Here is a 21,864-nt window from a genome sequence, read left to right as displayed (position 1 = left end):
GGTACTCTGTGGAATGAACTTTTTTAATGCTTTGCTACTATATAGATTAATGAGTTTTTTTATGTCTCCTCTTTCATATGATAGCTTTGATGTAGAGAATGGAATTTAGATGGAAACTTGGCTCCATTTATTTAAAAAACGCCATTGAAAATATATTGACTGTTATGATAGCCAGAAGTTTCTAATAGTTTTCACTACTTTTGCTGGCCTCCCAAAGTAGTTATTGATGAGGCTGTTACAGAAGGGCTGTTCCCATCAGTGTATGGATGGGTTTACACTTCCAGGTAAAGAAGTTCTGTTTCATCTCCTCAAAGACAAATAAAGCTATTGGTCTGTCCAGTGATCGAAATGGAAAAAGAAGAAAGGTTCAATTACTTGGGTAATAAGCCTGATAAGACAGGTCAGTGGTCCTGCTTAATACTGTCAAAATCTCAGCTCTCTGCTTGTCCATCTTGCTAATGTGTTTCTGACTTCATCCAGATGAGAAGAATAGGATATCTATTTGGCTGGCTCATAGAACCAAGTCCTTCTATCTCTCATGAAAGTGTTCTACTCAAAGTCTGTCTATAGTTACTATTGTTTAGAAGAGAAGAAACTATTCTCTTAGACAAGTTTCACTCAGTAACTATTTTAGACTAACCACTTAGTAAAAAATTTTGGTTCTTTTTGTGTCATCCAGGAACTTCCAAACTCTTTTTCTCACACTAGATGAACATGCCTCATAACTCCATGATGCTCAGAGGGACCATGACTGGCTGAGTGTGCATAGAAAGGCCAAGTGACAGAGACCCTATCGCAAATAACTAAATGAAATTTCATAAAACAAGAAGAATTGAATTAGTCTAAGCCTGGTTTCAAGGGTGCTTGAAGTAAAGTCTACATGAGGCTTTATTCAAAAGCCAATGGATGGGGACTCAGGATCCAGATCTGGTCAGATGTGATAGTTGCCCCAAAAGAAGGTGTGAATGAGAAGATTCCCAAGGATTTCTAGGCCATAACGCAGTGGTTCCCAAACTTATTTGGCCTACCGCCCCCTTTCCAGAAAAAATATTACTCAGCCCCTGGAAATTAATTTTTTTTAAATTTTAATAGCAGTTACTCATCGCCCCCAAATGCACCTGTGGCCATCACCGCCCCCCTGGATCGCTGCAGCGCCCACCGGAGGGCGGTAGCGCCCACTTTGGGAATCACTGCCCTAACGAGTACTGAGCATCGCAGGCCCTGTTGTGCTCAAAGGATAAGCTAGATGTCCAAGCAAGCCAAAGAAACATTATAGATGCTAGAACAGCACACGGACCAAAGTCAATGGCAGTGATGAAGCAAGAGGAACCCGAATAGTCTAGTGAATTCGACTAGAATAGCTGAGTTTATTTCACATTGTCTTATGGATAGATGATTAGTCCAATTTAAACACCCAGACTTGGCTTGGACATGGCAGCAACAAACTGTTTTCCACAGATCATTTCATGTGATTGGTTAGGAGTGGCTCATTTCTCCATATTTTTAGAATTTGTTTTGCCCCTTTTTTAAAAAAACTTCCAAGTCATGAACTCCTATGATGGCTGCATAAGCAGTAATTAAACAAGAGAAGCAAGTCAATGAGCTTATGCTGGAAATACACAATAATCAAGTTGCCTGGCTGTGCCAAGACTTCCTCCTGGCTGACAGTGAGTCCCGCGTTGCCAGTCTGTGGTTTCCAGACCGATTAAGCCATACAAATGGAGTCATCTGTGTGTTTTTCCTGATCTTCACGTGCCTTTTCCTCCTCGGGGACCCAATGAAAGGTTGTCTTCAGGCATCGAATTATAGCAATCAATAAGCCACAAGCAGCACGACTCGTTTAGAAACAGAGACACGGGCATTTTGCTAGAAGAAACAATGATTACCTGTCATGAGTCCAGAGAATCATGGTGTTTGTTAGAGGTCAGGAATGTGGGACTCAACAAGCAGCATGGCCAACTTCCAAACTACCCCTTCCCCTCCAACTATCCCTTGGTTCTTCTTCCTGGGATTCCCATCTGGGCAAATGGTACATTGGATAACCCAAGCCAGAAGCCTAGGTGGATAATCCTCAATTTCTTCTTCTTCTTTCTCAACCCTAACATCTACTTAGAGATTGAGACCTATCGTTTCCACTTTCTTAATACCTCTGTAATCTTTCCCGTGTCACAGGCCTTCACTGGACTTCTGTTTCTCCTGTTCATTCATATTCCACTAAGCAGCCAGAGTGATCTCTCTACACCACTAGTCTTATTATGTCATTCCTTTTAAAGTACTTTGTATCTCTGACTCGCCTATAGAGAGTCAATCCAACCAAGAAATTCTATAGAGTGCTCTCGGACTTGGTAAATGCTGGGGTGAGTTGACCTCATAAAAATAGTGAGCTAGCATTCTGTATTAACTATAATCTAATCAGTGCTCTCAGAAATTTACAGAAAACAGAGCAGATACTCAGTAAGTGTTCATTCAGTGATGAATAAATAGACATTATGGTGTGTGGAAAATCACCGACTCTTTCCTAAGAGACCAAGGTTCAGATCCCCACCTTACCATTTTTAAGCTAAATGGCCTCAGAAATGTTACCTACTGTAACTTCAGTTTTCTTCAAAGTGTGATCAATGCCTGCCTAGTAGGTTGTTGTGAGGATTAAATAAAATGTGCTTAAAGAACTTGGGCAATGGGTGCCTGGTACACAGAAATAGCTCAAATGCTCTTAGAAACAACTGAAGTGGCAGGACAAAAAGCATGGGGAGCTGTGACCTCTGACCAGCAGGACTTAAATAAAGCTCCCACTGCGCATATCACCCCTATTCAGTCGGTCAAAGGGCATTTACTCAGGGCTCATCATTCAACTGAAATTCGCCTTTTTCAATTGGGTTAGGAAGTCTTCCCCTCCTCCCCTTACCAAATAAGAATTTAATTTTTTTTTAAGTTTAGCTTGATGTTTCCAGGGGAAATATCAACACCTGTTAAAGCAGATCTATATGGTGTAGAAATCAAATGGGAAGATTCTCAAATGGAATGTCAGCTTCCTAGATAGATCTTACAGCTGTCAACTTGGTAGAGGTTGAGCCAATGCGGAGTAAGTGGCTCAGGTCATGAAGCTAGAGCTCTTGTAGAAAGCCAGAGGCATACGTCACTGTCAAAGCCGGCCTCTCCGCTCTGCCCACTCAGCCATAGGAGTTTCCATCTTCCTAAAGAGTAGCGAGGTATGAAGTTAAAAAGGTTTGGACAAGCGTTTGGGAGCCTCTGAAGCTTATCTGAACTAACCAAGTCTCACGAAGCCATAAATCTCCAAAGACAGCTTCCAGGAGTGACACACTTCATTGTGGACAGTCTCTGGGTTTGGCTGCGGTCCCGCAGAGATGTGTGAGCTGGCAAGATAAAGCCAATGTAAGCGGTGCCCTTCCCTCCTGGGCATCTCGCAGTCTGACACTCATGAGCATAACATTTTAGGATTTTGTTTGCCTGCTCAGAGCAGCGCTGCATTGAATGATCGTTTAGGAGCCAGCATGGCCCTTGAATTTTGTTTTTTATCTGTGGTTGGCTTTCTTATTGACTTGAAGAAGGCAGTGTGAGCCATGATATAATTACCCTAATTGTAATTATTGTCACAAACCATAGACTCCTGGGTTTCGTGTCCAATGCTTCTCAATACGTCTAGGGACCACGTGCATCCAGACTTGCCGCTTGCTTGCTTCAAAGGTAGATTCTTGGGAACCTTCCGAGAAAACTGAGTCAGAATCTTGGTCACTTTCCAAGTGTCCAGTAAAGTCACTTAACCTCTCTAAGCCTGTGAATGACCCCATTGAATGACAATTACCTTACCAGTAAAGAGTAATAATAATAATATTGTCAGTTCTGTGTTATCTTAAAGGATTAAAAGCCATAAACACATGGATGAGGTAAGACAATCTATGAAATTCAGCTTCTAGTTCAAAGATACCTAGCGTTAACTGTGTGGTCTTGGGACACGTACTTCACCTCTCTGTGCCTCGGTTATCTCATCTGGAAAATGAGCGGAATGATGAATAAGTTGAATTGATATATACGAGGTGCTCAGAGCAGTACCTAGCTAGGAAGTCCGGTACATAGTAAGCGTAGGTATGTTTTCATTATTACAATTTGGTATTTGTTTAGCAGTGGTGAGATCAGGGAGGCAGGAGACCCGGATGTTAGCCCCAGCCCTGCACTCGGTGAACTTGCAGAAGTCACTGCATCCTCTGCCATCAGTTTCCTTCTCTGTAAAAGGAGGGAGTTGATGAGACCATCTGTCGAGCTCCGACCTGTTCAGACGGAATACCTAAGCTGCACTGTAAGCTGTAAGGACTCAAGCAGGCTCTCCGGCTCGCAGATAGTTTTTGAGCTTCTGATCCCCCGCAGGTCTGTCAAGGCTCCTCCTCGATTCACACGGAGAACCTGCCTCTGTGTCCAAGTTTCTGCAGGGCAGCGCATCTGTTTACTTTTCACCAAGACCTGTTCCTCTGTCAGCCCCTCAGAGCTGCTACCACCAGCTTCCTGGCGGGGAGAGAGGGAAAGACAGTGTTTTTATTTTTCTGCCCCGCTGTGTCTTCCTTCCTTGGGGATCCCTTCTGAGAAAGGTCAAAACAGAATTCTGCCACTGCCACCGTGAGAAATGCCAGCCGATGGAAGGAGCAGGCCCATGTCGGGGGCGGTGCCTGCCCGTGGGAGGCCAGGACCGGATGCTGTCAAGCCTGGCTCTTCCTCCAGCTCGGGAGTCACTCCCTCTGCCCCAGAGAGCTCATTATAGACACCTTGACTGCGGAGCTTGGCAGATGGAAGGAGGGACAGTAACTAAAGCATGATGGGAAACCTAAGAAAGGGCAAAGAAACGGAGGAAGTGGTTTCACTTAAGATTTTGTGACAAACCAGAGTATGTGTCCATCCCCTCTTGCTTTTTCAATATTCTGCTGTGGCTAGTGGGGCAGGACGAGTTACACCCCTTCGCTTAAAGGAGGGAACTTCTATCCTCTTTCCCAATGCAGGGGCGTGTTAAGAAGGCTACTTCCACTTCCCTTCTTTTATTTATCTTTTAATTACACTTTACATTCAACATTATTCTGTATTAGTTCCAGGTGTACCACAGAATGGTAGACAATCATGTACTTTAGACTGTTCCCCCCAATATTTTACGTACCCACCTGGCCCCATACATAGTTATTACAATATTATTGACTCTATTTCCTATGCTGTACTTTACATCTCTGTGGCGGTTCTGTAACCAACAATCTGTACTGCTCAATCCACATCCTTTTATTTATTTGCTTCTGTCCCCTTCACCTTATTTGCTCCTTCCCAAAGGTAGAGGGGTGAGGATGTGACTGTCAGACATTCCATGGGTATATTTACTACGAGGCAAAGCTGTGAGCCTTAAAGTAGAGTCCCAGGAACCACCCTTCTTTTCTTCTTTTTTCTTTTTTTGCAAAGCAAGCAAGCATTTATTGCCTGCAGCAAAAACACACTTAGGAGAGGGAAACTAGGAAGGGCATAGAAGAAGCAAAAGGAGAGCCCAGGCTGGGCTGCTTTGGCTCACTGGGAAGTCAGAGAAAAGGGGGCCTCGGAGACAGGTTCAGGGGTTAGCCCAGGATGACCTGCTGCTGCCCATTGTTCCCCTGGTTGCAAGTCTCCTGGGGTCCCTTAGAGGTTAGGAGATAAGTGCCTGTGGGGGGAGGGGAGGGGAAGCTGACAGGCAGCGGGGTGCTCCCCTGGGGGAGAGCGCACCTCTTTTCTATGTCCAGGCCCAGCAAGTTTTCTTGTTTCTTGCTCCGGGTAATAAATATGTGTCAGGGTTAGCAGGGAGGGACTAGCAAACAGAGAAAAACACCTGGTTATAAGTACTGCAGATCAATAGACAGTGTTTGACTATGTGAGGTTCACATGCATATCCTGAGCAATTTTTCCAAATGACTAGATCATTGATTGCTTCCACTATCCATTAGAATAAATGAGGTAGGACATTCTCGTCTCTCCTACCAAATCTACCGTGCATGGTCTGACATCTCAGCCAGAAGGAGCTAAGCCTTTCATTGACTTGATTTTGCAACCTATGCAACTATAATTCATCTTAGAAGTGAGTTCAATGAACATCTCACTGAATCCCCTGTAACATTCTCTTTTCAACTTTCTCTACTACATTTTACTACTACGTGTAGTCCTGCAGTTTCTATTTGAACTTTCCAGAAATAAAACATTCAGTCTTTCACAGATTATTTTGTTTTTAGACAGGTATAAATATTGGTAAATGCTTTTTTTGTTACTTTTTTATAAATTCCTCTTGAAAATGACCCCCCTTTTGGAGTCAAAAATTGAAATACCTTTTCATATGACAGTGTTTTCAGTACTTAAATGTTTCCTTCACTAGGCTATGCTTATAGTAATCTCAGTGGCTGGTAACAACAGCAGTTTGTGACTTGTACACACATATGTCCTTCATGGGTCACCTGGGGACTCTGCATTGCCCTCACTACTTGACAGAAAAGCTACTACTAATAGCTTGCTTTTAGCATCTACCAGTAGAGTGAACATTTAATGACCAAAGAGTTAGTGTCAATTAAGTAATTATTTTTTTTAATCCTCACCTGAAGATATATTGACAGAGGAAGAGAATGAGAGAGAGAGAAACATCAATTGGTTGCCCTCCTTATGCACCTGGAAAGGGGATGGAACCCACAACCTAGGTATGTGTTCTGACCGGGAATCGAATCTGCAATCTTTGGTGTACAGGACGATGCTCCAACCAACTGAGCCACCCAGCCAGGGCTAAGTAATGATTTTTAATTGAATTTTGTTATTCTCCAACTTTCTGGGGTCAGAATTTCTTTTAAAATCTAAATAAGATACCTTGAATTCTAATGCCATGTGACCGCAGAAGTCGACCACCCTCCCCAGTATGTCTGGGGAGTTCTACTCCTAGTTCTCATCTCTCAAGCTCCTTCTCCATAGTCCTGCTCCCCATCCAGTTCTCAATCATCACGTGGGCTATCTCAAACTTCTCCCTGGGGTGCTTGTCCCCAAACATGGACACAGCCCCTCTCCTTTATTCTCCAGGTCACTCTGGGAGTGTCGGGGATAATGGCAGAGGGGAAGTAGAAAGGGTCACGGAGGGATATGTAAAAACTGGACCTTGAGAATTGGCAGTTTCCAGAGTTCCTTACCGGCCTCTGATGACCACCCTCCTGTCCAATGGTAGGCCCATCTTCAGCCTCTGATGAATCCTGCCCTAGGTTCTTCCCAACCTACCCCGCTGCGCCCCCTTCCTGAGCCCCACTCTGTCTCTCCTTACAAAGGGAAAGCTCAACTTCACCATTGCTTTACTCAGCAGAGCAGTTTAGCCCCTTTTGTCTTAGCCTCTTCCATTCTGAGTTATTTTAATCCATTCTGTTTCAAAACTAAAGGGCTTATTAATACATTTTGTGAGCAAAATAATCTACCAAAGCCTCCACAGCTAGAGAGAGCAAAAGCTGAGAAATTAGTTTTTCTTTAAGATGCCTCAAAAAAAATCTTAGCAAATGCTTTTGATTCCAACCATCCTCATATTAGAGAACCTTACAATATAGTAGCATGAATTATAAAGGGCGAATTTTGGAATATTTAGGGAGTAAGATCATGGAAGGCCTTGGAAAATCCATTACCTATATACATTTTGGTTTAAGCAGGCAATGAGCGTGAGTATTGGACTAGGGGTGGAGAGGGAGCATGAGGGAGGCACGGAGACCAGGAGCGGGCTGTTACAGTGATGCAGGTGAGGAGGGGCAGTGCGAATGGAGAGAAGAGCTGGAGTTAGGCCTTATTTAGAAGACAGAACACACAGGAGTCAGTGTGGGAGTGTGAGGGGAGAGAGGACTCTCAGGAATGATACCCAGTTTTCTCTTTGTAGCAACAGGACGGGTGTTGATACAATTTACTGTGATAGAAAATAAATGAGCAGGAATAAATTTAGGGGGAAATTATGTCTCCTTTTGGACCTCTTTTATTTTAGGTTTGTGGGGCATCCCACGGGATCAGAAAAAAGATTTATAGCTTGAGTTTTCCAGGCAGGACTGGCCAATGGGATGTACGTTCTGAGGGAGGACCAGGCTGCCTCTTACAATCTCAGTATTCTAAGGAAAACATCCTTTGCTGCCTTGATCTTATTTGAGGTCTGGGACTTCCTTGATGCAAATCACTGGTTTACAATGTAAAAGCATTATCTAAAGTACTTGAGACCCTAGTCCAGCCTCCACCCTGGAAAAAAATGGGGCCCTCACTGGTTTGGCTCAGTGGATAGAGTTTTGGCCGATGGACTGAAGGGCCCCGGGTTTAATTCCAGTCAAGAGCACGTACCCCAGTTGGACTGAAGGGCCCCGGGTTTAATTCCAGTCAAGAGCACGTACCCCAGTTGCAGACTCAATCCCCAGCCCTGGTCAGGGTGCGTGCAGGAGGCAACCAATCAATATGTCTCTCTCACATTGATGTTTCTCTCTCTGTCTCTCCAACAAAACAAAGAAAAGAAAAGAAAAAAGAAAAGAAAAGAAAAGAAAAGGAAAGAAAAGAAAAGAAAAAAAGAAAAGAAAAGAAAAAGAAAAAAAATGGGGAACTTCCTCTTCACCTAAGTGTATGTGGCCAAGCTGAGGGATGGCTGCTGATCTCACCTGAGCCACTCTACACGGTGCTGCCTGGGAGCCCCAGATTTAGCTTTAACATTGTTAGCGGGAGCCCTCTTGTTAGAAGTAAACATCTTAAGTGTGATGGATGCCTGATATTTAGCAGTGTGACTTACCTGTCACCATGTTCCACCCATTTCAAATGTGGATACAGTTAAAGATCTCACATTTTGCCTTCTTACTCATTTTTCTTAACATTGCTCTTTTGCCTTCAGAAAAAAATAGAAAAAGAAAGTGTGATTAACATGACCCCATTCATATCGTTAAGCATAAGCTGACATGGTAGAAACTATAGACACAGATTCTGGGTGTACACCAGGGAGGCCATCTGCTAGCAGGAGTGGGGACCTTTTATCTGCCAAGGGCCATTTGGATATTTATAACATCATTCGCAGGCCATACAAAATCAGCAACTTAAAAATTAGCCTGCTATATTTGGCCAAACATTTTATTAACTCACCCCTAATGCCTTGGCAGGGCCAGTCCAAATGATTTCATGGGCCGTATAAGGGCCGGATGTTCCCCACCTCTGTGCTATGGGGAAAGAGCACTGGAATTGGAGTCAGGACAGCTGCCTTCAAATTCTAGGTTTCAACCCTAGCTGGTTTGGCTCAGTGGATAGAATGTCAGCCTGGGGACTGAAGGGTCCCAGGTTCAATTCTGGTCAAGGGCACATGGCCGGTTTGCAGGCTTGATCCCCAGTAGTGGGCATGCAGGAGGCAGCTGATCAATGACTCTCATCATTGATGTTTCTATCTCTCTCTCCCTCTCCCTTCTATATATATATCAATAAAATTTATTGATATATATCAATAAAAATATGTATATTTTTTAAATTCCAGGTTTCATTCTCTAAATGGTCCCTTCAGCAAGTCACTTATCTCCCTTTTGGTCTTACTGGCCTTACCTGACAATTATGCAAATTATTAGTCACTACTGCATCACTATAGAAACTAAAGGAATCTTACATCCCACATGCCGCAGTCCTAGACTGCTGCGCTTTTGTTCCAGACCAAGCATGTTTCATCGGCTCTTTCTTGTAAAGTCTGCACTGCCTTCAGATACTCTGGATGCATCTTAATTTAAAATAGTAATAATAACTTCTCTTCTCTTGTAGTGCATAGTATGGGACTGGGACTCCAACGGCAAACATGACTTCATTGGAGAATTCACCTCGACATTCAAGGAGATGAAAGGAGCAATGGAAGGGAAGCAGGTACGTGGTAAACCATTCGTGGCCTTTTTCCAGACACTTCTCTCCTGATGCACCCAGCTATGCATGAACAGCTGGAGGTGAGACGTCAACATATGATTAAGTGGGATGAGCAGGACTATGGTGGGATTTCAGTACCTAGTTTCAAGTACTAGCCCAACCCAAGGCAATTGGTGTGACCTGGACAGACACCAACCCAATGTGGTGCAGTTTCTGCATCAGTAAAATAAAGAGGTTAGATGAGAATATTTCTAATTTCCTTGATCTCAGTAGCCTTGGACAAGTGACTTAATCTCTCTGTGCCTCATCTTTCTCACCTAAAAAACTGGATGTAGTAACCATATCAATTTCATAGAATTTTGTGAAGATTAAATAAAATAATCCACGATATGCATTTACCGGACTGCCTTGCACATAGCTAGAACTTTCCAAGCAGTACTGACTTTCTTTCCAGTTGTACATTTGGAGAGATTATTTGATTCTTCCAAATTTTTATGATGGGTAACAGATCTTCATATAGGTCCACCATATTGCTCTGGGTGCCAAGACATATACCCAACAGTATCACGTACCACAGAGGCAAACAGGGGTTTCATTGTGTCACACAGAATCCTAAACCTCCTCTGTGTTTCTCTCGGATGCATGTACTGTGCTGTATTGCACACATATATGTCACTTTATCAGTCAGTTGCTGTTATCTGGATTCTGGCCTATGCGTAACTTCTGCTCTTACCTGTTTCGTGTTCACCTGCCCAACTTCCAGCTGCAGAACCTACATCTCTCTGCCTGAGGGCTTTCTCTGGTTGCTGGGGCCTGGTCTGCCTGTTCCCACAGTGGGCTGCAAAGTGTGGGGGGAGATGTAACTCTAACCAGGGAGCTACCCTCAACAAATGATTCCTGGGAGTTGAAGTGTAAAGGTGGCAAAACTCAGGTGTGTTCTATGCAGTTTCCCGGCAGGAATAAGCCCTGGTTGCCCCAGTGGTAACTGACTTGATAATGAACCCTTTTTTGAGTGCTTCCCCTCCCTCAGTTTCCCACTCTGTTGGTGCTTTCTGATATTACCTCCCAGATGAGCTACTTGCACTTACACCTTGCTTTGGGTTTTGATTCAAAATACCTGCCATTCTTACTCTGAAGCCCATTGTCCCCCAGGAGTAGAAAGGAGTGACAGCAACGGCTTTGAAAAGGTCTTTTCCCTTAGAGGTAACGCCTCGCCCCTGGTGTGGTCAGAAGTATAGAGAAGATGCCCCAAGTCATTATTCAAGTCTCTTCTTTTATTTTTTAAAAAATATATGTTATTGGTTTCAGAGAGGAAGGGAGAGAGATAGAAACATCAATGATGAGCAAGAATCATTGATTGGCTGCCTCCTGCACATCCCCTACTAGAGATCAAGCCTGTATGTGCCCTTGACCAGAATTGAACCTGGGACCCTTCAGTCCGCCGGCGGATGCTCTATCCACTGAGCCGAACTGGGCTCAAGTCTCTTCTTTTAGATGTAAGGTTAAGATGTAATCAGACTAGATGGAAAGACACCAACATTCTTTAGAATTAGAAGCTTAACCTGAATCAGACCATTTGTTGAATACATACTTTTGGTCTGGAAATTCAAGGGCAGCTTCTGTGTAGTTGCAATAAAACCTGCTTTATATGCTTTATCATGTACTAGGCATTGCAAGACACTTGTCAAACACACAGACCTTCATATATAAGCAGGCATGGAGAGTTTCGGGGCCACAATGAAAACCAACACTAAATTATTAGGAAAGTCACCCCCAGGATAAAAAGAAATATATCCAGAGAAGTTGCTTCATTGAATGTACTGGACCAAGCCCCATTAAGCTAATAATTCAATGACAGTTATTGATATTGCCAGCTAGATCTCTAAAGACCTTTACAAAGTTTTGCCTTGTTCTCTACAAATAAAAATATCCAAATTAATAAATATGAGAACTTGCCCTAGCTGGTTTGGCTCAGTGGATAGAGGGTCATGGGTCCGATTCTGGTCAAGGGCATATGCCTGGGTTGTGGGCTTGCTCCCCAGTAAGGGGCGAGGCGGAGGCAACCGATCAATGATTCTTATCATTGATGTTTCTATCTCTCTCTCCCTCTCCCGTCCTCTCTGAAATCAATAAAAATATATTAAATAAATAAATAAATAAGAGAACCATTTCATCTTGAGGCTCCTAAGAAGGTATTAAAAGTAAAATTCGCCCTAACTGGTTTGGCTCAGTGGATAGAGTGTCAGCCTGTGGACTCAAGGGTCCCAGGTTCAATTCCGGTCAAGGGCATGTACCTTGGTTGCTGGCACATCCCCAGTAGGAGGTGTGCAGGAGGCAGCTGATTGATGTTTCTCTCTCATCGATGTTTCTAACTCTCTATCCCTCTCCCTTCCTCTCTGTAAAAAATCAATAAAATATTTTTTTAAAAAAAAAGTAAAATTCTAGCATATGTCACAACTGAAGAACACCAAAGTCCAATGCATTCAAAGAAACAGAAATAAATATTTGTCTCACCGAGGAAATGGACCATATGCTACTGTATTTTTCTATCACTGAGACACCAGGAAGATTTTAGTTCAACCACTCGGCCCCTGTTTTGACACATTTGCACTGTGGGAACTGTTTCCTTATTTGATTCTACTAAGAGTTATTGAGGAGCACCCACTATGTGCCAGGCACTATGCCGGGCTCTGGGTGTGACATGACTGTGCGTCAGAATAAACTGGAGACACAAATCAGGTAAATAAAACAATAAATATGCTGTTATAACTTATGACAAATGATATAAAAAACCTGAACCAGTTTACTTATAAAGGTGGGGCATAGAAGGAGATAATCTGAAAAGGTGACATTTAAGTTGAGGGCCTTTAAAGATGAAAAGAAGTCAACCATGTAACAAGTAAGGAGAAAAGGAGAAACGTCTCAGGCAGAGGGAATAGCATGCAAGTATTGAGTTAGGAAAGAGCATGGTGTGGTTAAGGATCTGGAAAGAGCCCAGTGTGCCTGGAGCAGAGAGGGTGAGGGATCCATGCATGAGATGTGGTTAAAGAGAGAGGCAGAGGCCAGGAAAAGTAGATTCTGATAGCTCAGAAAAAAAGGAGTTTGGGATTGTCTTCTAAATGTTATCTTCACCCGGCCAGTGTGGCCCAGAGGTTGAGCGTCAACCCATAAACCAGGAAGTCATGGTTCATTTCTTGGTCTGCGCACATGCCCGGGTTGTGGGCTCAATCCCTGGTGAGGGGCATATGGGAGGTGGCTGATTGATTATTCTCTCCCATCATTGATGTTTCTATCTCTCTTTCCCTCACCTTTCTTCTCTCTGAAATCAATAAAAATATATTTAAAAAAATAAAAAGTAGGGCTGGAGATCTCCTGATTTGAGTCAGTTTTGATTCTTTACTCCTTTCCTTGCATTATTCTTCTTTTCCTTAAAAGGAGTTTTAGAGTCCTCTTAACCAATACGACATTTCTCTCTTCCAAACACTTATGTGGTTGCCCATTCTCAACTGGAACTTCCCCAAAGGTGAGAAATTACCATATCAGTTATCTGTATCTGAGAAACAAATTATACCCAAACTGGCTGAAAAAAAACACACAATCATTATTTACTAATGAGTCTCTGGATTGGCAATTTAGGCTGAGTTCAGTTGGAATAGCTCCTCTCTGCTACGCATGATGCCAACTGAACTCACTTACGCATTTGGCCCCAGCAGCTGGAATTTTTCCGTGTTTTAATTGACCAAGAGACCAACCTAAGCTTTTTATGTGGTGGGGAAAACTTCTCAACACCAAGCCCCATTGTACAGGCACTTTTTAATCCTCTGCTCCTATCACTTTTGCTAACGTCCCATTGGTCAAACAAGTCACCTGACTAAGCTCAGCATCATTGTGGGAAGAAACTACACAAATGCATGTACACTGAAAGGAGTGGATTGATGGACCAAAGCTGTATCACTCTATCCTACTCACAACTGCCTCAGAGATCGCTTCATTTTCAGACACTTGTCAGAGAGTGAAAATTGTCTCCTGTGTGGAAATCCAAGGATACAGCTCCCATACAATGATGGGCAGGATCATTCAATGACCCTTGGGTGTTTGACTTGCAATTGACTTTGTCCCATGAGATCTGTTCCCCCTAGATATCCCCATAGCTACCTCCTCAGTCCCCAGACATTCCCGCAGCTCTGATCCTGTCCTTCAAAGATCTCTCTTTGGAGATCGAGTGTGCCACTGTTGTGACATGTATCAATCTATTATTTCAGTTCTCTGTAAACTCATTATTATCCCCACTAACTTACTGTAGCCGGTTTTCAACATTCCTCAGTTTTTCTACCCTTTAAGTCATTTCCCAGGCACTAAGACTCAGCACTTGGGTTACTCAACTGTGTGTGTTCAGATCTCTTCTTTACTCAGATGCTTGATTGGACCCTATTAATAGTAAGCGTTTATAAGTATCAGGCACTGTCCGAAATACTATATTACATAGATTAATTATTCAATTGGCACAATGAGCCTATCAAATCGATACAATTATAAGCTACATTTTACAGTGGAGCTATCCAAGGCATAGAGGAATCAAGTACAGTTGACCCTTGAGCAACAAGGGTTTGAATTGCACGAGTCCACTTATATGTGAATCTTTTCTGTACTGTTTTCAGTCCCTGGTTGGGAGTCCATGGATGTGGAGGGCTGGCCGTATGCATTGATTTACACCATTTTATAGAGGGAACCTGAGCATCCACGGATTTTGTTATTGCGGGAGTCCTGCAACCAATCCCCTGTGGATGCCAAGGGTAGTTAAGTTTTGGGGGAGTCCCAAGTTATACACCGATTTTCTAACAGCCTTCACATTGTTTAAGGGTCAGCTGTAATTTGCCAAAGGTCACACAGCTGGAAAGTGGAGGAGTTGGGATGCAAATCAGGCAGTCTGATATTAGAGTCTTACTCTCAACCACTCTTCTTATGTTTCCTCTAGATGCGAGGGTTATCACTTGGAGACCACTTGTCAGGCCTCAGTTTCATCTGCAGCAGCACTTGGGGGCTTGACCTCATCAAATGAGTCCACTTCTTCCTGAGCAGGCAATCATGCTGTGACTCTTCTTGTTGCAGGTGCAGTGGGAGTGCATCAACCCCAAGTACAAAGCCAAGAAGAAGAATTATAAGAACTCAGGCATTGTGATTTTGAATCAATGCAAGGTATGTATATAGCTTGTCTTTCAGGAGTATAAAGCTAAGGTGTCTGGAAAAAGCAGTTCAGGTTGTGTAGTCAGAGGGAGAGAGTGTCAAGGAGATGTGATCTTTTTTAAAGTAAAAATCAGAAAATCAATGTATTAATGGACATACAATGAGAAATGTATGCTTAGGTGGTCTTGGAGCTATGGAAGCCCAATGCCACCATTCCCTCCACAAGGATAGTCCTGTCCCCAAAGTTAGGAGAGTCTTGGTCCAAGTCAAGGCTCTTCTCTGCCCAGGGCAGCACCAGAGGGAGCTCCCCAAGGAGGCAACCAACCTTTCCAAAGTACCTGCCTTGTGTCTATCACAGTGTTCAGTGGTTTACTAGTATATGTGGTACCCCATTCATGCTGAAAAAGTTCCAGGAAAACAAGACAATGGGAAAAGATTGAAGGACCTAGAAGTTCCTCTCAGAGCGTTTCTAACTTCACAGAAAATTCTATGTGCTAATAAGTAAACCCCTTAAATTGCATCTAAGAATAATTCTGCCACTGGTTGAGTACTTACTATACAACAGTAACTATAATAAATCCTATTTACTCTTATCACAATACTGAGATTTCCACTTTCAAATGAGGTCATTCACAAGTCATTGTTTTAGTCATGTATTTTATTTTTTTATTTTATGATGCTTTGATATCTGGGGGCCTTGTAGACCCTGGGAAGGATTGCCCTTCCTAGAGTTAGCTAATTCCTAGAGACAGAGGCTGATTAAAATCACGCCTGAACCATAAGGGAGGGGAGCAAGGGATGGCTATTTTCAGCCCTCACAGGCTTATCTGAATTTAGCATTGCTTTCTCTCCCTCTCTTTTTTCTTTTCTCTCTCTCTTTCTTAATGAAACCAAGTCAAATGACTCACCTCTTCCCACAGATAACTCTCTTTCCTCTAGTTGAGCAGCCTAACCCCAAGGTTTATGCCTCAGGTCTGTAAGGACACAGATCATGCTATTATTACTAAGAGGGTTTCCTTTCCTCCTCCTATGCAGATCCACAAGATGCATTCTTTCTTGGACTACATCATGGGTGGCTGCCAAATCCAGTTTACAGTAAGTTGTTTCCTTGCTCATTCTTATTCAGGGAGCTGGGTTTGGGGCACGAGGAGACAGAAGTCTATTAAAGCACTAGGTCAGCTTTGTTCAAGTCTCATTGCTGAAATATGGTGCGGTCCTGTGTTTTAAAAATAAGTTCATACTTCTGTTTTTTCCAATCACTATGGTTTTCAGCATCGTGTCAGGAAATTCCTGTTGGTTTGGGGAACCACCCTAATGCTTCCCATTCTTTCGGTAACTACACGAGGCATTAGGTAGTAGGCACAGTGCCAGACCCCATCTCCTAGTGAGAAGGATGGGAAGGAAGTAAACCGGGCTAGTGAGTCCCAGTGAACCAGGGTGGGCATCTTTGTTGTCTTCATGTGGCCAGAACACAAACACCAATGTCAGTCCAATGGTTAGTGCCAGGAGTAAGCCATCCAAATGGTTCATCTCACAATGAAAGGGTGAATTCCAAAAGATTGGAGAACCAGGCATTAAAGTTGACAGATACAGTGAGTGTATAGACTCAGTGGGTGGATTGAGGATCATCTCTTACATGAACTCTATAAGCCCATGGGATTTACACACTCCAAAATATGCATTTTGGTGGGTGGGCTGGGTGTTTGTAGAGTTCCCAGGTAAGCCAAACTTGTGAGTCCATCTGCTCTGGAAAAACTTGTTCCTAGGTTTGGGCAGATGTGCCCTCCAGAAAGAGATGCCCCAGGTGGCAAGAGAGAGCTCTGCTGAAACCTATGGGAAAACAACATGGATGTAAACAAGAGAAGTGCAATCTGTGCCGGGTTTGTTCCTCATATTACAGAAGTGTACTCGTGAAGCACAGCCCTGTTTAGCTCCCTCAACTGGCTCTCTCATATGAGGAAGGCAAGAAAAAGTGGTTTAACTTTTTTGTCCAGGTTTGAGCCCAAGAGAGTAGATAGGACCAGTGTATTCCGGTGACCAGGGATAGTGGTCCTCAAAGCACTGAAAGGGGAAGTTCCAAGGGGATGATAAAGGGGTCTTTTAATAGGTCAGCCTCTTCCTAGCTTGAGACTTGTCCTCTGCTGTAAACTCAGGTGGGTCTACTATGTCCTGCCTAAACTTGGGGTATTGTTCATTTACCACTGAATAGTTACAGCAGTTAATTATAGAATTTGGTCATTTCTTTCGGGTGTAAGGTTCTTTAAAGACACACTCGCCCAGCCCTCCTACCTGCACACTGGCACATACAGAAGATAGCAAACATGTTGGTTGTGGCACACACATCTAGCTCTAGCTGTCCTGTGGGTTCGTTGTCACTCTGAGTGTATACAAATGCAGTAGAAAAGCCAGCAATGTCATAAAGGAGAGCCACTGGAAATAGTGTCCCAAGATCATAGGCAAAGGAGAGATTTCAGGAAACTATTTATAGGTTTTCAAGGGAAAGCTCTATTGACTCGGGTTTGTTTTAGATTCTATAGATCCCGTGCTCTTGAACAACACTTGGTTCAACCTTCGGGACCTTGCTTTACCCTTGGAGTTGTGCTGCAAAGAATTGGCCCCCATAAAACCCAGAAATTTAACCCCCCAGAGTTCCCAGGAAATATCCTAACTTATAGAGGTCAGTATAGCCTTCCTGACATAGAAGGCTTGCCCTCTCAGCTTTGATTTCCCCTCTTATTTCTGCTGACCCTCCCCAACTGGGAGGTACCACCTTAATGGGTCTCATCCTCACCACCACCATCCCCCACCCCGTCCCAGCTTCTCAGACCCTCCCATGTCAATTGATAGACCTATTGGGTCTGGAGTAAGTCTGGAGCAAGGAATGAAAAGAGGAGAATGTACAGATAAATGCTGAGAAGGGGACAGGCCATCAACATTGTCTGCCACAAAACCCTTCCCTCTGTAGGGGTTCACGCTGGGGCCTCAGAAGAAGGTTGCTAGGCATTCTGGTTTGAGCTTTCTTCTAAAGAGCACATACCAGTCACTTCAATGTCACTTTCTTCCAAAATTAAGTCAGCTTTCTCATTAATTTCTTATTGCTCAAGCAGTACAAGCTAATATAAGATACACTTATTATCTGTAATGCAAACTATTAATAAAAATTAGCATGTCTTATTAATTTGGTCTATAAGCATTTATTATCTGTCCAGTAATTTTGTTGAAACCATCTGGCAACATAAAAAGAAAGTGGCAAGGGATGAGAAATAAGAAGAAGGCAGAGCAGAGAAAGAGGGAGGGGGGGGATGTTTTGTTGCAGTCAGAAATTCTCATTGGCACAGAAATTATAAAGCCCAGCAGATGAACTTTCTGTCTCCCTGGAGACCTTCAGGAGCCAGCAGTGAAATAAAGTTCCGGATGTCTCCTCCACTTTTGCCCCTTCTCCACCTCTCCCCTGTGCCTCAGGAGGTCTTCCTCTTTGGATGCACTAGCCAGGCTCCCCTGCTCATGGGTTTTGATTGGCTCTGACCAATGGGAAGAACCAACCAGAGATCAAAGAATGACTGGGGAGAGAAGTTGGGGTACCCAGCTCTCTGTCTGCCAGGCTGTGGTTTGGCAGTGACCATGTTCTCTACAGAAAGTCACAGTTTCTGTCTCGTGCCCTGTCTTGCAGGTAGTTCTCTTACTAAGTTCTAGTAACGGCTTCTCCCTACTCTTTCTAGTCAGTCTTCCTTAACCTCTTTGAATTGTCTTTTCATTAAACTCTCCCTTTTGAGTGGGCCATTTGTTTCCCATCAAGACTCTCACCAACGCACATTACAAACAGGGGCAAGGGGAGAGCCTTTGCACCTTCCCCAGATGCCTGGTGTTTCTGGTTCAACCCTCACCTTTTTGGGGGTGCCCGGCTGAGGTATATTAGGTGCTCAAAATACTTTTGTTGAATAATAATGGATTGAACCCAAAATCATCAAGAAGAGAAAAGGCTTCGGGAAAAGAAGAAATCGGATGAATAAATATGATACTAGGTTTTTGCTTTAAAAAGCGCCCCTATGAACTTAAATGTTTATGCATCAATATTCTAATAATACTGCAATCTTACTATGAATGAGCAGGCTATATTTAAGGGCGTGTTGGGGAAGTGGTTTGGAGTAAGAACCTGAAGGGCTTTGAGGTAATTTGCTGGATGCAGAAATATTCAAGAGACTCTTGAGATGGACATTCAAGCAATCAGTCGCATGCTTCAGGGAAATAAATCTGGGAGTGCTTGGTGAAAGGCACCGATAGTGGAGAAGGGGCTTTGAAAGATGGAGCAAGAAGAGCTTCAGCCCACTGCGACAGTCCTGGGGACCGGTAATGAGAGGCTAAATTAGAGGGCCAGCAATACTGAGAGAAAAGCAACAGAGAATGATGAGTCCAGTCTTCTGTGTCTGACTGACCAAGCATGGCGGTCCTACTCGTGGAAATAGGGAACTCCAGAGGAGCTGCTGGGCAGGATGATGAATCTGTCTGTGGACAGGTTGGAAGTACCTTTTACTTTTAGCTGCTGTGCCATGTGCCAAAAATATTGAACTCAATATATGGACATGGCACTTTATAAAATGACCTAGGTTTCAGGAGAGAGGTGGAAGCTGCACAGATATGGGTCTGGATGAGATGGCCAAAAAGAAGACTACAGAAAGCAAAGGGGCTCATGACCGAAAATTATAGAAGACCTGCATTTGGTAGCAAGGGAAAGAAGGGCAGCAGTAAGAAAAGAGATGCCAGAGGAAAAGGCCCAGGAGGAAGCACTAACTCAAATGATCAGGAGAAGGGTTACAAAATCAATGATGCTAATCCCATAACCTAAAGAGACATCTGTAAAGAATAAAAACCAACGACTGGCTTGTGTGATGAGTAGGTACACATCATCTTTGAAAGAGCAATTTCAGCAGAATGAGACAGGGGGGACCTAGGAGTTAGGGTATAATCAGAAGGGAAGGAAGTAAACACAGCAGGATACACCAATTCATTCAACACAGTTGACAGTGAAGGGAAGGCAAGAGTGGGAAAGGAGGATGGCACCTTGAGGATTAAAAGAGGGGAGGTGTTAGGCTAGAATCTGACCGTAGCAGAGGACAAGGCCCAGTGGAGAAAAGGAGACACATGATGCTAAAAAACAGCCCTAGTCAACAATTCTTATTCTTTTTTGGTCACCTGGGCCACTTAGGAATCTGATACAAGATCTATATCGTCTCACTGGAAAATGCACACACTCAGTTTTGCACACTATTTTGGGAGGTCAAGGGCGCCCTTGAGGACAATCCTTGTTCCTCCTGTGAATCCTCGAGTCATAAGAACTTGAGGGCAACTGTCTCCTCACAGTCGTGGAGGAGGTGGGCACAGGTGAAACAGAGGCTACAGGGAGAGAGATTGAGTTCAATATGTTTGACAAATGGCACAGCAGCTAAAAATAAAACTAGATACTAGAATTTCATGCACAAAACACAAAATTATAGACAGCTCAGAAGAGACAGACACCAGAAGGTATTTGGAAAGAAAATGGGAAAAGAATTAAATGTTTCCTTTGAAAGTTATTGCTTTTCCAGATGCAGGAAAATGTTCATTGTAAAGCAGATTTTCACAGAAACAAGTTGTAAGCAACTTATATGTCCAACCGTAAGATAATGGCTATGTAAATCAAGGTACCTCCTTTAAGTGGACTATGGCAAGGCCATTTTAAATGAAAATTATGATTGGGAATAACATGTTTATGACATTGTGCTAAGTGAAAAAAAAAGGAATATAAAGCAGAGCCACCCTATGGTTACAATTATGTAAAATGTGTAAAACATTTGTCTCTGTATAGACAATAACTAGAAAGGAAAAGAAAAAGGAAATATGACTTACTAGGCTAGTGGAATCTTTGGGGGACAAGCATTGTCCTCAGGAGTGCCCTTGACCTCCCAGAATTGTGTGCAGAATTGGGTGTCTGCATCTCCCAGTGAGAGCATATAGATTTTGCATCAGATTTTCAAGTGGTTCATATCACCACAAAAAAAAAACAACCCTTTTTTCCCTTATTATTCTCAAATGACCATTTTCATTATTTGTAGTTTTTAGAAATTAAAGATGGCATTGCTTTCTTTTTGTCTCTGATTTTATAGTCTGAATTTTAATAATATAATGTGATATAATATTATAAGCTAAGTATGGCTTCTCTTTGATTAACCTTGAACCTTAAAGAAAGATCACCTGTTAAAGGTTCTCTTGGGAAATCTTTTCTAACCCTGACACATTTAGGGCATCCTCTGTCCTAGTTTAAGCTCTAAATCTTTATGTTATATCCCAGGTGAAACTCTGACCGGCTCTGGTGTAGACCTCTGAGAAATAAGAATGAGCCCTGGGTTGAAGAGGGAGGGGAAGGCTTGGCAATTTCCAGGAAATAACCTCAGGGGTCTTTTCCATCTAATCTAGGTTCCTATTTCTTTGCCTGCTATTGAGTTTGGAGGAAATAGAAAAGCACAAGAATTTAACCTATCATTTAAGAAATGGTTCAAACTAAACAGTATAGGTCCAAATTGCGTACGAATAAAATTTGAAAAAAGCTACCCCAGCAGGTGTCACTGCAAAGGTTGACTGCGTGGTTGACTGCAGAGAGAGTAGGCAACTGCTGAGGTTGCTTCACCACAGTTTCCCTTAGAAAACATCCAGAGGGGTCCCAAATGGCCCATTTTTCACAGACAGGGAGGGGATCCAAGGAATAGGCTCATTACATTAAGAAATTTTTAAAAATCCAAAGACAAAGTGTCATCATTCCCCCTCTGGAAA

The 21,864-nt window shown here is 43.1% G+C and overlaps 1 protein-coding gene across 2 annotated transcripts in view; it reads left to right on the top strand.

Moving 5' to 3' along the window:
* CPNE4 (copine 4) overlaps positions 1 to 21,864 on the top strand; it is a 348,126-nt gene that overhangs the window by 293,840 nt on the left and 32,422 nt on the right. For both annotated transcript variants that reach the window (XM_014450787.2, XM_006083699.3), the window contains 3 exons: positions 9,781 to 9,879; positions 14,986 to 15,072; positions 16,096 to 16,155. In XM_014450787.2, coding sequence (XP_014306273.2) covers positions 9,781 to 9,879; positions 14,986 to 15,072; positions 16,096 to 16,155 — 246 coding nt within the window. The remainder of the gene's footprint in view (positions 1 to 9,780; positions 9,880 to 14,985; positions 15,073 to 16,095; positions 16,156 to 21,864) is intronic.

Source organism: Myotis lucifugus, unplaced genomic scaffold (assembly GCF_000147115.1).
Source record: "Myotis lucifugus unplaced genomic scaffold, Myoluc2.0 scaffold_8, whole genome shotgun sequence".
Lineage (NCBI taxonomy): Eukaryota > Metazoa > Chordata > Mammalia > Chiroptera > Vespertilionidae > Myotis > Myotis lucifugus.
Note: the sequence above shows the minus strand (reverse complement) of the source record. Positions and strands in the feature narration are given on the sequence as shown.